Below are 15828 nucleotides of genomic sequence, written 5' to 3'. Positions count from 1 at the left end.
GTATCATATGACTGTATATCAAATTTAAAATCTAAAACCAATATGGTAAATATTAAACTAAAGTTTAAATTTATACATTTTGTGTGAATGTCCATAAGAGATGGATATATAATAATTTTGCATCGATCGCTAGGGAAACACCAAGACCGAGATTTTTCTATCCGTTGTCTACGTTGACATAATCTAAAAATACTACACATAAAAATACTAGCTTATTTTATCCTATAACTCACTACTACTTATAATAATGTGAAAGTTCCATATCGATTGAAACAGACGTTTTTGCGCGAATCCACAAAAACAGACATTAAAAACTTACCTCTATAAATATTACGATGATAATTTAAGTTCTCTAGTGTTCTCATGGATCATTTATTTATTTATTTTCATTTTTGTGTCTCTCATCTTATAGATGCTATCCTTAACACAATCCAATTTTTCTTCGCTTTAACTTTTGCCTTAACCATCTATCTACCTTTATCACTTAGCTATATTTTATTAGTATTTACTCTAGTTATCTCAAAACTTAGAACCACTCAAAAATTGGACTGATTTCGTTATATTTTAATATTAACACATTATCTACCAACTGTCCGATAACCTTCTTTTAAAATGTAACGCTTTTTAATATATACAAATAAAACGTATGAAATATTTAATGATAAAATTGCCTTATTATATTGTAATAGCCGGGTCATCCTAGCGGTTTCTTCATGCACAGCGATTCTTGTGACAAGTCACAAACGCACACACGTACACGATACGTATGACTGTGTTCGTCTAAATCGTGTTACGGGAATCGTGAAACTTGATGTCTGCGATTCGTACGATGATCGCATGATGCGAGCGGTGTGAAATAAGTATGAGAACAAGACCCCTGTGTGAAGACTCCCATGTAGGTTATGTAACTGATTACTGTTATAGAATCACGTAATACAAATGTATGCAGCGTAGTGAATTCTGTAATTGTCGCCGATGCATCCAACCCACGCCTTATCTAAGACGCGTCCGAACGTTATAAAACCTGCTCTCTCAGTTGCATTAACGCTTTGTTGCCCTTGTAGTATGGGGTCAACGAGTTTTTAGACCACCATTTATAATCTAATGGTACCATCTTTGATGCACACGATGACATTATAAACGGAGTAACTTATGAGAGTTCAAAATTTCCAATGCGTATTAATAATTAGCTTATAACCTATAGAATAGAGGTCGCAATGTATATTACACAAATGGAATGCAATAGCATGGAGCTAAAGGTAGGATATGACTCATATAGAAGGCACGCTAGTAGTCGAGTCGACAAAGTACTTCACTAAATACCCTTTAAATTCAAATTCATTTTACAAAGCCCTTAATAAATTAACCGCTTTTAAACAGGATCATTTTGTTTTATGATACTGTTAACGTTTTCTTTTTTTTTGGAATTCCGGATGTAAAAAGATTCTTAAATGTTTTAACCATAAAAAAATATACCAACAATACATTAGGAGATAAAGGCGTAAATTAGATTTTTTACATATTTCAAAGTTAGCTAACCAGCTAAGAAGTAAAATTATTTGATAGGATTGTGTACATTTGTAACAAATCGACCCCTTTTGCAAATGACCATTAAAAATGTTATCCCAAGTATCGCTAACACGGTTTTTTATTTACATTCTCGTGCACCTGTCACTAGATACATGCACAATGCACATTCCATTACTCGATAGATTTAAATTACTGCTTACATTTCGCTATATCGTATGTTCGTACATAAGGTGTTTTATTCGTATCTGATTAAGATTATCTTGAATCGTTAAAATATTCCCGGGTACAAACAATTATCACTTTGTTTAGTATACAATTCATCGGAAGCTAATCATTTTTATCATCGTTTTATGTGTTTCTTAATATTAAAAATTCGATAACAACTTGAAAAAACGAGTCATTTAAAAACAATCTAACTGTGCTCTAGCCGTGACAAAATACTTAAAATCTAAATTAATTTTATTTTTTTTTGTTCATTCATTCATTCACATTCTTAAATATCTTAAAACAAGATTGTACAATTTGTCTCCGAAATTTTCGTAGAATTAACCAGAATTTGATAGCAAATCTAATCTGTTTCAGAAAAAAAAAAACTCGCAAATGTAACTTTATATTTAGAGAGTTGTTGGCAAAGTGATAGTAGGGCAGCAGTTGTTAGCAGTCGGGTTTCGTTCCGGCGCGTCAGTGAGAGCTTCGCGACTTGGCGAGCCACCGCCACGTCTAGCCACTCTCGAATCCGAACTACGGACGTACAATGAGAACAAGAGGCTACAAACTTCGACTTTTGTACGACTACGACTGACCATGACCGATTGACGATAATGTCAAACATTAACTACAATAGTATGTATAACTAAAGCGTATTTGGAAAACAAAATTAGAAGAAATAACCGAACAAATTTCCCGACCAATCTGAACTATAACTTAGCAAATATTTAACGTAAACATTATCCTTCATGACATTTTAGACGGGGTAATAATAAAAACATAATGATTGAGTCGGGATATCGACCACAGGTTTATGGGGTGATCGGAGCCAGGCACCAAAGCATCGTGCAGCAGCGTATTGTCTCACGCATTTGTCCATAAAAACTCTAATACCACAGTAAGTTGATACTGACATTATTTTACCGATGGAAATCATAGAATATTTTCGTAACAGCTAACCATTCTCAAAATCCAGTTAAGGCAAAAAAGCATTTCAATCGTATTTTGAGCTAACACATAATATTATTTATTCTATCGGAAATATTCTAAAAATAGTGGTATCAAAAAATGTCAGTATCAACGAACTGTGTACTAATAATATACTCTAATACGACATATTAGAGTTATCCGGTTTATTAGTAGGTACGTAGTATTCACCCGACCTTATTACTTTTTTATCATCCCTTATATTACTAGTCCGACAGTTTTGAAAGTAGCCAAAAACGTTAAGACTATTTTCATGTGAAATCTGATGCTCTACGTTTTTAATTTAAATTTTTATTTTCTCTCACTTTTTCACCTTTTTTAACTTTATTTTTTCAAGTTGAATAAACTTATAGAAATTAAAGTAATTTTTAGAATTGGCTGCCTATTGACTTCTTGGATTTAAAATCTCAGTACATATTTCGATTTCAATAAGTCTTTGTCTGGAAAATTCTATTCGTTATCAATTTAATTATATTATTATCAGTAAGCAATAAATTAAACAGATTTCACTTTATTGCTGTAATACTACAAGGTAACGGGTACTCCGATCTAAAGAGGAAATTAGGCAAATTTAAATTTCGTCAGAATCGAAATCTAGTGAAGTTAAAAGATAAAATCGGACAATACAAATCTTACGTCAGTGATGTTCAGAATTGAATTACAAGCTATTGTTCAACAAAACTGTTGGACCTTGGTGATCTGCTAAATATGTTATACGGGCGATTATTAGTATTGAGAAAAGGGATGCAGACTATATAATCCAATTGCATTCTGATGAAATAACAGAACGAGCACGTCCACAAATCATAACGCTGTACGTTTAAAAACGAAGGTTGTAATGTTAAACAATGATTGAGCACACACCGTGAAACGATCGTGTTTTTATTATTAATTAAAATATGTTTGCGCGACATCATCCATCCAGCCATAATATCAAATCAGAACATACCTGAGAGTTAATTAATCAAAAGTATTGTAAATATTGACACAAAATATAATACTACGAATATACATATACCAAACAATCAAATGTTTTTCGCGTGATGTTTGCACATAAGATTCGTTTACAAATAAGATCCTTATATATCAACTTAATGACAACTGATTATATTTTTCAATAAAATATTTAAGCAAAAACCTATACTAAACCATTAAGTAGGGTAATATTTTTTTCATTTATATCGCTCGTCAAAACTCTTATAGTTCATACATGTATTCTACGATACTTTAAATAACTTTCCAAGACTATAAGCTTGGTGACACTGTGATACTACTGGTAATAGAAGACTTAATTGAACACAGATCCAACCACAGAAAAACCTGTAATCGATTGCCAAGTTCTATTTACCGTACGCCTTGAGCTAGATGGAATGCTTGGAATGTTGGAATCAATAAATGCACTATTAGATTATACCTTGTAAGCGAGAAGACTTCTCACAACTATAACCGCTGTACGTATTTAGTCTAATTAATTATTTCTTAACAATCACTCGTTTCGATGTTAACCTTTTTAAATATTGTATTTAAGATTGTTTTATTATTATTAAAAGAACGTTATATTTAAATAAAACAAATGGCTTCATTTAACGATTCCGTTTTATAAATGTACTACTTAAATGTATGTTAAAACATTGACATGACTTAATGGCCAGTAATTTTCTCGCTTTAAAATATAATCTACATTTAAAACCGGTGGCCGAGGTAGTTTAACAACAACTGTAGAAAATAAAAAAGCTTAATGTACATATGTTATTGTATTATATTTTTAATTTAAATAAACGTTTTTTTTTAGTTTATTTTATTTACAAGCAATCTCTATTGCTTTTCTCGATGTTTGTAACGTAATAAGAGTCGATTCATAATACCCGACGTACCCGTCAGCGAGTAAGCTAGACGCGTTCCACTTGCAGACTAATTGAATTAGAAGCAATCGGCCCTGATGATAGTACTATGCCTGTATTGTATACCTTTCGGCTTTCAACGCTCATTTCTTTGTTCCGCTTAATGTATACAATGTTACACTTTGAAACCCCAATATTAATGGTCGCTAGTATTAAGATTTAGACGTTTACATCTTAACCGTGTACGATTTCGGATACTTCGTGCGATACATAATATTTATTGTTTCTTAATAAACTGCAAAATTTCTCAAAAAAGATAAGCATTTTTCTGATTTTTTATGTAATGCTTAGGTCAGAACTTTTATAATTAAGTTCTATTTTTAAACGAAAGTCTTCATGAGTAAAACAAAACATTTAATACAGAAAGAAAGTGCTAACTTCAAACCCACGTCAGCCGCAAGCATTTCGTTGATAGAAATGTCCCTCACGTAGAAACTGCCGTGAGAAAGTAAAAAGACGCAATCAACGAGAGAAAAGCGCACGGTGCCGGCATAGTAGCAGCTTAATGGTTTGATTAAAAATTCAGGACATCCAACCAGCTTTGACCCACTACCGTACGATTAATACGCGAATTGCAGACAAATATACAAGTTGTCAAATTTGAAAATACAAAAATAATTATGTCGAGTAAAGAGCACAAATTAAAGACATGAATCGATAAAATTGTTAATTACATATAAATACCCCAAATGCATTCAAACAACTGCTAAAGTACAGTTGAAAAAAAATAACATAAAAATAAATGTTGTCGGTAATTAAGCTAAAGAAACACGTAGATAGTCAAAATACTTACGCTACTGGAATTGTTCGAATATTATCTGGAGAACAGCAACTGGTGTAAAAGTTATTTACACCATACTACCTGAAACAAGTTAATATTTGAATTATCATATCATTCGATGGACAAATTAACAGTGCGTTAATAGTGTCAGTCATCAGCGCAGTTGCAGTAATGGCCTTAATTGATAATAACCGACATTGCAGGCCAGTGTTACGTATCCCATGATAAATTCTTCTGACCTAAGTACCGAGTATAGAATTCAATGAGTGATGTTCACTTTGTTCTTTATATGGTGTAGAAAATGTTAGCGGTTTGTAGTGCTAGTGTGAAAAAGTTTTCGTCTCTTTTTTTGTGTTTTTGTTACGCGATTGCTTCACCAATTATTGTGTGACGTGCTTATTGATTTATATTTTATTTACTAGGCACATCCTAAGCACAACCACAACTAATACGATGGAATAAAACTTCTATCGTATAAGGTGTATGTACTTTACTTAGGTATGTGTGATAGCAAAATGCTATCACACATAAAGTAATTAGATACATAATTATTTATTTTTCGTGTCATTGACATTTAGTACGAATTATGATTGCATGTTATCACCCTCTGTTGTTTTCGTAAGAAGATATTTATTATTTAGTTTTATTTAATTTTTAATTAAAAATATAATTAAATTAAAATAAATATTATGTAGTTCATTTTATTGCTTTATTTTATGGGATTAAATGTTTCTAAAGCAGAATTAACTACGTAGGTCTAACTCCAATACCTATACCTACATAATATGAACGATAAAGTTCGCACGATAGATATTACCGGCCTTAGCACACCTGAGTCATTGAGGCAACGACCGAATAGGTAGAAAAATCGTTGTTGCTCAATATTAAATTTATCGATCTTAACATTGGAATTAAATAACGCATATTGTCCCATGTGGGAAGTTCATCGCGCATATCTTATAACAAAACAAAGTTTTCATCTTCATCCAATATTATTTATTTCTGCAAATGCTTATTTTCTAAATATTTAAAAGTCTTCATATTTGTAATGGCAACGGAAATGCCTTCGTATAAAACACTACTTCACTAACGTTTATTTTTTTAAATGTACCTCGTGTAATGAAAACGGGTTAGCTAAAGATACAATTATAATAAATTTTATACTTGGATTATATATGTTAGTGATTTTACGCTTTGTAATGTTCCTTATGGTTAAGAAAAGAAGGCAGTTAATCCAACTGTTTACGTCATGTCACGCACTGCAGAAATCCCTTACAAAGCCAATTAGAATGCAAAACACAGCATAGGGCGCGCGTACGTATAGTCATTCAATACAATGCTACACGACCGATGGATCACGGCACGTGTCATGACTCAAGACCAATGAAACTTATGTGGGCCTTACAATTACCATACAAAATATTATAACAGTGGTGTCTATTGTCACTCAGTCTGTTCTTGTTCAAATATTGCAATAAAACTGATGAGAAAACGTAATTGTTTATAATGTTCTCATAATTTAAAATATTATTAATTTATTATATTGTGGAATGTAATCCATAGAAATTGCTGTGAATTTGCCTGCATTAAATTTGAATTACATTTCCGTCTCATTTACGGCTGCAAATTCGATCCTTGGGGTCGTAGTGTTAAGTCAGTCATTTCAAATATAAAGTTGGCATTTGTGGAAGATTAATCTATTTCTATTACCACATATTGTTAAAAGTGTCTAACAGGAATGGGTTTTTTGAATACTTTGAAAAATGGTCCTTCCTATGATTAGTACATCCAAAAATACAAAATCTGCTGTTCCATCGTGTACATATCTGATATCTGTTACTCCACTAACCTTGATGACATTGATAAATATGTTATTCTGGTTTACAAAAGGCAACAATTTAATATTTCAATAATCAAGACACACTAGCAATTTTAACTTGATTATCGAGTATGTGACATGAAAAATACTTTTTCATTTTTATTATTTTACTTAGTGGTAAAGACTTGTGTCAACTTGCCCGGGATTACCATCTCATCAATTAACCGCAATAATTTCCTTTGTTGTAATAGCAGTGTCTTTGAATGGGAGTGACAAATACCTACCACCTTCTTTACAAAAATGTAAAATATAATTATGGCATAATACTTTTTAACTACAACAATCAAACAAAATCATAAAAATAAAAGTTAAAGCATTTTTCAATAAATTAAAGCAGTGTCGATCATAAAAAAAAGCCTTTTTCACATTTTTTAAGACAATGTAGTTCATATATGTTAACTACCCAATTAATTTTGGAATGATTAGGTGTGTTTTAGGACTTAAATACTGAAAAATCTAAGTAGTAATGCATAAATGATGATATTGTTATTTTGGTACAGTTACCATAGTGCATTGTGTAACATACATAAAATGTTCTTTAACCTTTTATATTATTTGAAAACTTTTTTTTTTCATATAAAGAAAAGGCAAAGGCAATATCAGTAAAATATATAAAAATTCATAAATTTCAATATAAAAAAAATATTAAGAAATATAATCACAAAGTGATTAATTAATAGTATACAAATCAAAAATTATTCTGAATCATCATCAAAAAATCCTTATGAAAAAATATTATTGAAATTGAAGTCAATATTGTCGTAATGAAATCAAAAAATTACAAATTAGGTTTGGAATGTTCTTTGAAATATTTATTCAATTTTTTTTTTTTTACTACCATAGTTTCCCTTACCTTGTGCATCAAGGAATGTGTGAAAATTTTTCTGTGCCAAAATATTTTAGTTACAGCTAAAGAGATTATTATTTCCATTAGTCAAATTATCGAATCTGGATACAAAAGTAATACTAATACATAAATATATTCAACATAGTCTTAGGTATGTACAAGACAAAATTTGAAGAAATAATTATCTTCTATACAAGTGTGTCATATTGATATAAACTTTTAAAAGTAAGATAGTTTGTTTCGAAGTAATTGTTAAATATTGTTAAAATCTAATGACATCTTTTTTACCAACTTTAGTTCCTCTAATTTTATTTTGTCTACGTCTTTCAGTTTATATATTAAATTACATGCAACTGAAGCCAGGCCAGTGAGATCTAATATATTTTGTCACTTAACAAAAATCAAAAAGTTCTTACATTTGGTATACTTTTTTAATACTGAGTTAAAATGTACTTGAAAGTTTATAGATGCAACCTACCAAATAAAAAGTCACACTGAATACAGCATTTGATGATTCAGATCCAAAGTTTATAAAGTTACTTAAAACCTTTTGTTTGAAGTTTTAACCAGTAAAACTTTCGTATATTGTACGTAACAAATCATTTTTCTTAACATAAAAAGGTACGTTAATTAGATCTTTATAAAAATTAACGAAATTGTTAGCAAAACTTGTTATATTTTTTGCAAAAAAAAGATGCCAGTAAAGTTGTAATATACAATTCGTTACTAACCTTCACAAACATTTAAAAACGAATTTTCAATTTGGATCACATGCCAATATTCACACATTTTATTAAACACAACCACTTATTTCAAATATAAAAAGTTGAACAACTTTCAAAACTTTTTGACGGCACCGATAGTGAAACACCTCATCACATCACAATAGTTATTTCGTTTAATCGCTAAAGTAGTAAGGTCAACTGAACCACTTTTTTTAGTTAAAAGATACACTTATGAACATCTACTGGTAATACATTTTTTCACAAATATAATTATTATGTGGCGAAAAACTTAAGCACTCAAATCTTGATGACTGACGCAGGCAACGAAGTTTATAAAACGGGAAATGCGCACTGCGCAGGTATCAACACTCACAGTATTTCTCACCTAATACAAAACTAGTGTTACCACTTGAAAATCTTTTTTTCCGCATTTGTTTTTTTATATTATATTTTATACATAATCCAAAATATTATAATCTAAAATATCCAAATGAAGTGCTTAACTTTAATACAACAAATGAAAAAACAACATATTTCACGATATTAATAAAGATAAAACATATTATAATATTATAAAATGAGTGCTAGGAATGTGGCAAAAATGAGACACAATAGACCTAAGAAACGATAGAACAGTGAGCGCTGTATGTAATGATATTATATTATGCAAGAAGGAATGTCTTGAAATTTTCTTTAAATGATATATAATTATACTTCAATAAAAAAAACTTTACAAATATTTTTGATTATAGATGCCTTGAAAACTATGCATTGAATATAATAAAACTCATAACTACATTATATTATAGTGCACGAATAGTGTATTTCATATCATTCAAATATTGTTAGAAGTTTTACGAAAAATTCGTTGTATCATTATATGATTATTATTTATAATTGTAATAAAAACGTTTCGGTAAAAATATTGGGCTAGTAACATTGAATCATGTATTCTATGAGTCTACTGTACCGTCAACCGTGTTTATACTCTATAGTCTATACACTGTGAAGTGTGATCTGTCACTGGGCTTGGCTTGAAAAACGCCGGTCGCCGACTCGATTAGTAGCGACGAGCGACTAACGACATATCGTTAAACTAAATACAATTTATGTAGAATTAATAACTGAAACACAATGCAAGAAGATTACCCTTAAAAAAATAGAAATAATGGCTACTAGCTCCAAGCACATGAAAAGCACATAAGTGATGATACAATTTAAAGTGAAATTTGTTTTTTTCAATTATATATTTATTTCTATTTCAATTATAACCATACCATATTTATTAAAAGCATATTTTGCATAAGTTTATCAAAACAATTCATCATATTAGTCTAAAAATCTGAGATAGATCTATGATTTAATTGCATATTACAAGATTTTTTTTCTTTAATGCAAGTCAAATAGATTTTACAGCAAGCAAAGAAAACGTCAAGTTTTTTATAGATTTATTTAATATATTGTTCTAAAATTTCACATTCACGCACATACACACAGTAAAGTTCATTTTTAAAATAATATTCTCAGTCTGACTTCAAATATGAAAGAAACTTTAAAATGTCACTACTTGATAGGCGCACATAGCAATATCATTAAGGTAATAGTGTCAATACATACATAATGATGAAATCAGTACATAACATTTCATTGAAATACATTAGCAACTAGAACTAATTTATGACAAATAACTGAAAAGGGAGTAAAAAAATAACTGAATCAAAATGAAATATTTATTATCGAAAATAATACTTGACTTTCAAGTCAAATGAATAATCTACAAAATTGTATCATTTGATTTCTTACAATATAAATCAGGAGATTACAAAATACCTATTATAATAGAAATAGAATAAATCTACAAAAAAAAATCTTACAAATTATATCTTAGACTTGTACGTTGCTAGGGAGAGCTAAGTTTACCCAAAATTTAGCCATGCAAGAGTTTTCTTTTGTAAAATGTTTGAAGTAAATGCAATATAATCACAAAAAGGACATCTTAAATCTGATAATTATTTTCTCTTTAAAATATTCCTCACATGATTAAAGTTTGGGAGCAATCTCGTTTGAGACTTGTATTGTTACGATAACCCCCGAGATAGCAGTGCCAAAGAGCATTCATAAATATAATTTTTATGAAATCATTAAATAATCACAGGGGTTATAATGACAAACAAATTACACTAAGTGTGAGTTGTGTGAGAAACAAACATGTTTACTGGTCAGAGCCTTCTTCTTCCTCTTCTTCATCTTCTTGCTCTTCTTCAGTGGAACCTTCATCTTTTTTAGGTGGAGGTGCATCTTTGCGTGGCCTACCACGACCTCGACCTTCACCAGAACCACTCTGAAAGACACATTATTCAAATTAGCATAATTATGATTAAAAAAGCAGTGTTATTTACATTACTAAGTTTAAGTCAAAGTATATAATTATAATTTATAATTATAATTTACAATTATTACCTTTCCTTTGGGAGCTGCTGCCTTTTTTTTGGAGCCTTTAGGTCTCCCTCTTCCTCTTTTGGCTACAGGTGCCTGTTCATCATCTGAGGAGTTTTTGGATTCTTTAGTTTTAGCAGGAGCTGCTGGGGGTCGACCTCGTTTCTTAGCATCTGCTTTAGCATCCTGAAATAAAATATATTGTAAATATTAATTACAATTATAATTTTCATTTAAAATAAGCAAAAGTTTGAAAGGTAAAATTTACAGATTGTGTTCCATTGGATTTAGGTCTGCCACGGCCTTTTTTCTCCACCGCTGTTGATCCATCATCAGACATTTTAATAAAATCTAATAACACCTACAAAGGCGAAATCTGAAAGAATAATAATACAAAACAAATAAATGCTAATTTATAAAATAAAATAAATATATATTTAACAATTATATTAATAAAATTGAAACGATTGATATTTAAAAACAGAAATAGTAGCTATTTAACCTCATCATTGAATGTAAGAAACAAAGAAAATCGTTAAAGAAAATAAACAAAACTATAAGTCATTAGCCTCTAGCTAGGACGCTTAGGATTGTTAATATTAACGAACGCTTGTCGTGAATTATTAACGACGATGTTTCGATTTTCTGTTAGTAACGAAGGCCCAAGGTATTATTTGAGTAAATAACGCTCTGATCATTCGTCTAAAAATCTTAACACACGCACAATAATAGTTACTATTTTATGAGACCCAAGCCAATTTAATGGAGTCTGCCATTAGGTAATTAAGAAATATATATATTCTGAACACTTGTAGCCGACAATATTTTATATAAAACAAGAATATTGCGAATTAATTTCGCATTTAATAACATAAAACACATTTTATTAAAAATATGAAGTCTACTTACAAAATTGTTTACAGCCAACGATATAGCAATGGCAAAGAATATTATGGCGGGCTCGAGCTGCTGTGATGTGAACGCTATCCGCTTGCCGGTGTTTATTAGGCGTCGGTGTAGAGGGCGCTAACGTATGCCAAGCTTAAAAAGTTTTAAAAATATTGATAAATATTATATTCATTTTTAAAATTAATAAAAAGAACTATCAAAAAATAGGTATTAATTTCCACTTTTTATTTTTTATATTTTACAAAATATTCTGATAATAGTTTTATATGAGAAATATTTTTTAATATATTTAAAGTTGAATTAATTTTTTTTATACGAGAACTTTATTGAAATTGTATTCCGATTTTACTGTTTTTTAATATTATATGTGATCTATTTTTTTATCTACGTACTTAATATCTTCAGCTTTTTTTAACTTAAAAATTCAAATGTTATTACTAAACATTTATTTTAATTAAATAATATACTTAATAAATCTAATTAATTAAGAAGTTTTAACTAATGCCTACGTTCTAGAACTTTAACTAGAAGTTACTTTTTTTTTAGCTATAATTTCAACAATTGTAACGATAAAATGTCGCAGAATGAGGTCTTACAAATAAAAGGTTTTTTTTAATAATATATCTAACTTCTTAAGATGAGAATTAAATAGCATTGTATTTTTATTGTCCATTTCTGGGGTAAATGCTTTTGAGTTATTTCGCCAAAAATACTGTCAATGACAAAGACACATAAATAAAAATGGGCGTTCACACATTATGCATTGGGTTTTGGCTAAGAATACTGTACGTGTACTGGAGGATTAACATAATATTCGTCAGGTTAGGTAACAATACCACCCACAATAGTTTTTCTAACACCAAATAATACTTTTATTGTTTTTTTTAAACAGTATGTTGTTTATTTCATCCATAGTAATATGAAAGACAAAAAGTGATAATCATAGCCAAATTTACAAAGTTACTTTTGAATTTACGAGGTGCACATGAAAATATATGTTATGTTATTTTCAAGAATTATTTTTTTCTGTTAATTACGTTATATTAATTTAAATTTTGTAGTACAATTTATCTGTTTTAAGCTATAAAATAAGATATCATTATAATTATTAGTAAATATTAATAAGATTACCTGAAGTAATTTCATTACTTAGATTGCGTAAATTAGGGAGACTAATATTAAATCGACAAAACAGCAACACAGAAATCCGAATATTTATTGATTAACTTTGTTCTATCTTTTACGCTATTCTCAATTCAATTCTTAATTTAATGGCTTTTAGTTGTACCGACAGGGCACAGATTATTTCGCCAATGTCATGTTACGCTACTCTACAGGTTAATAATGATGACAATTGACAAATAAATGACAAATGACATTCATCAATAAGACAATTTCTTTACTAACAAATAAATATATTATTAATTACATAAGCGATACCTGCGCATTTATAAAATTTCATTTAGTTTTATATATTTACAATACCCAAGGCAATACCACTACGTTTAACGGTTAGAAATTAAATTTAATAGAATGTTGAATATTTTCGTGTATGTATATGTTAATGCTTTTCATTAAACATTTGCAAATATATATTATTTAAAACGTAAGTTTTACAGTATTGTTTTGAAACTAGATATCTTCAAAATTATTTAAAGAAAATATAGTTTTTCACCAATATCCAATAATAATAATAACATTGAAGAAATATTAAACATTCCTTACAACATCACCAACCTAGGGAACTAATGTGTTAAATCTCTGAAGCCTGTAGTTACACTAGCTCACCCACCTTTCAAATCGAAACACAACAGCACAAATTGCTGTTTAATGGTGGATAACTACCATTTGGGTTCTAGGGCTTGTACAAAGCCCAAGAACCCAGTAAACAATTGATTCCATCGACTATATTTAATTATGTAATTGTTCTATAAAGTTATAGCTTATTCTAGTTTTATATATTCATAGGTTAAAACATAATGAAACCACCTATTGAGCCAAAAAAGGAAGATTGTTGTAATAGTGGATGTAATCCATGTATATTTGATGTCTTTCAAAGACAGTTGGAGCAATTTAAAAGGAGAAAAGAAGCCGGTGAGAACATAAATGAATTGAATGGGATATCTGAGCTTGAGTACACATATTTTATTGTTACTGACATTATAAAATTGTGTGATTCTCAAAAAATTCTCAAATTTAAGCTATTAAGTAATAAAAATAATATGAAAGTGCGATGGAACCCCGGTGACCATTTTCTTTTAAAATATATTTGGGATGAAAATTCTTCTTCATGTACAAGAGCATATACACCTATCAAGTTGAAAGAGCATGAAAATGAAGATTTTGATTTTCTTATTGTAATTAAAAAGTATAGATATGGATTAGTATCAAGCCATATTTTCAATTTAGAAATAGGGGCATCAACAATGTGGAGAGGGCCATATGGCCATTTCAAAATCGAAACAAACAAATACAATAGAATCATAATGATTGCCCAAGGCACAGGAATAGCACCATTTTTATCTATTATAGACAATATTTTAAGCAATGAAGATGATATGACTAAAATATTTTTATATTACTGCTGCAAAAATATTGATGAAGTTTTATTTAGAAATGAGTTGTATCAATATAATGCCTACTGGAATTTCTCATATAAAATATTTTTGGGCAGCTGCTTAGAAAAAAGTTGTTCTCATTTAAAATACAAGGAACCTATATTTGTAAACAAGTTTGATATAAAAGAATTAGACAATCTAAAACCATTCCTTAATAATCAATTTCTAGTTTGTGGCTCCGATCAATTTATGAAAGAGTATGAAAATATTCTTAAAAATGAAAATTATACTGATAGCATAACATTGTTTTGACTAAGTGAGGGTAGCATTTTTTTATTGAGTTTAATATGTAATTTAGTATTAAAAAGTTCAAAAAGAATATTACACATATTGTAATTTATATATTGTAATTTGGTTGTTACTTTGGAACATTAAATTTAATGTCATGCACTCTTTTATATAGAGTTGTATAATGAGACATACAGAAACTAAAGTGTTTACGTTATTATGATCCTATTAAATATTGGTACTTGTCTTTTAATTTTACAAAAAATTATGATTATATTTATATGATGATTTTAACATATTATCATGATTCAGTAACATGAACATTGGTTAAATATAAATTGTTGAATCATGAGGAGAATAATTTTAATATAGTTCAGGTACTAACTCTGGCTTTGTAGTCAGAGATCATATGGATATTGGACATGGTGTAAGTATTATTTGGATAGGGCTGTCTTCCAAATGATTGTAAGTACAGTAATATGTATCCATCTACATACATATCGAGGCTTAATAGAATAACAAGATAGTGAAGCTAAGACAAGTTCTGTGGCGTAGCGGTAGCTGGTAGGTGTCGACTATTGGGTGGTATATACAAATTACAAAGTGATTTTTCGCGAGAAAATCTTAATAATAAGTACCCAATACATTTTTGTAAAATCTATTGTAGTAAGGAATAAGTTAATAAGAAATTTATTGCTTTTTTATATTAACTTACCGATCGCGGCCCTCGACTTTTATAAGTTTTTAGTCTTAGGCTGTGGTTTCGTGGAATTTAATATA

General features: G+C 29.4%; 3 protein-coding genes across 10 annotated transcripts in view; 1 reads left to right on the top strand and 2 right to left on the bottom strand.

The window, feature by feature from the left end:
• The window catches only part of Cno (canoe), a 61222-nt gene extending 51971 nt beyond the window's left edge, over positions 1–9251 (bottom strand). For 4 of the 6 annotated variants that reach the window (XM_064215236.1, XM_064215240.1, XM_064215241.1 and 1 more), the window contains exons 1-2: positions 8864–9251; positions 5419–5487 (exon numbers count right to left, since the gene is read on the bottom strand). The gene's annotated coding sequence lies outside the window, so the exon portion shown is untranslated. The remainder of the gene's footprint in view (positions 1–5418; positions 5488–8863) is intronic. The other 2 variants (XM_064215237.1, XM_064215239.1) reach the window with 1 other exon arrangement.
• A 1322-nt stretch (positions 9252–10573) lies between these two features.
• Positions 10574–12326, bottom strand: LOC113393407 (high mobility group protein HMG-I/HMG-Y-like). Its single transcript, XM_026630278.2, has 4 exons — positions 12203–12326; positions 11562–11669; positions 11318–11479; positions 10574–11198 (listed from the first exon to the last, which is right to left on the bottom strand). The coding sequence occupies exons 2-4, from the start codon at positions 11631–11633 to the stop codon at positions 11070–11072; spliced, it is 363 nt and encodes a 120-aa protein (XP_026486063.1). The 5' UTR covers positions 11634–11669; positions 12203–12326; the 3' UTR covers positions 10574–11069.
• A 1241-nt stretch (positions 12327–13567) lies between these two features.
• Positions 13568–15097, top strand: LOC113393226 (NADH-cytochrome b5 reductase-like). 3 transcript variants are annotated; one of them, XM_026630009.2, is made up of 2 exons: positions 13568–13713; positions 14171–15097. In XM_026630009.2, exon 2 carries the CDS (start codon positions 14182–14184, stop codon positions 15070–15072), a length of 891 nt encoding a protein of 296 aa, XP_026485794.2. In that variant the 5' UTR covers positions 13568–13713; positions 14171–14181; the 3' UTR covers positions 15073–15097. The 3 variants fall into 3 exon arrangements, with proteins under 3 accessions (XP_026485794.2, XP_026485793.2, XP_026485795.2); XM_026630008.2 differs by having other exon boundaries at positions 13568–13752; XM_026630010.2 differs by lacking the exon at positions 13568–13713 and adding an exon at positions 13759–13808.
• The last annotated feature ends 731 nt before the right edge of the window (positions 15098–15828 follow it).

This window comes from Vanessa tameamea, chromosome 6, assembly GCF_037043105.1.
Source record: "Vanessa tameamea isolate UH-Manoa-2023 chromosome 6, ilVanTame1 primary haplotype, whole genome shotgun sequence".
NCBI classification, from domain to species: domain Eukaryota; kingdom Metazoa; phylum Arthropoda; class Insecta; order Lepidoptera; family Nymphalidae; genus Vanessa; species Vanessa tameamea.
Note: the sequence above shows the minus strand (reverse complement) of the source record. Positions and strands in the feature narration are given on the sequence as shown.

What these genes read in the sequence shown, in the direction of transcription:
- LOC113393226 (XM_026630009.2), top strand. Translation starts at nt 14,182, where the DNA reads ATGAAACCACCTATTGAGCCAAAAAAGGAAGATTGTTGTAATAGTGGA.
- LOC113393407 (XM_026630278.2), bottom strand. Translation starts at nt 11,633, where the DNA reads ATGTCTGATGATGGATCAACAGCGGTGGAGAAAAAAGGCCGTGGCAGA. An exon ending in AATCCAATGGAACACAATCT is followed by an intron (nt 11,480 to 11,561) that starts GTAAATTTTACC and finishes ATTTTATTTCAG; the next exon opens with GATGCTAAAGCAGATGCTAA. An exon ending in CAGCAGCTCCCAAAGGAAAG is followed by an intron (nt 11,199 to 11,317) that starts GTAATAATTGTA and finishes TGTGTCTTTCAG; the next exon opens with AGTGGTTCTGGTGAAGGTCG.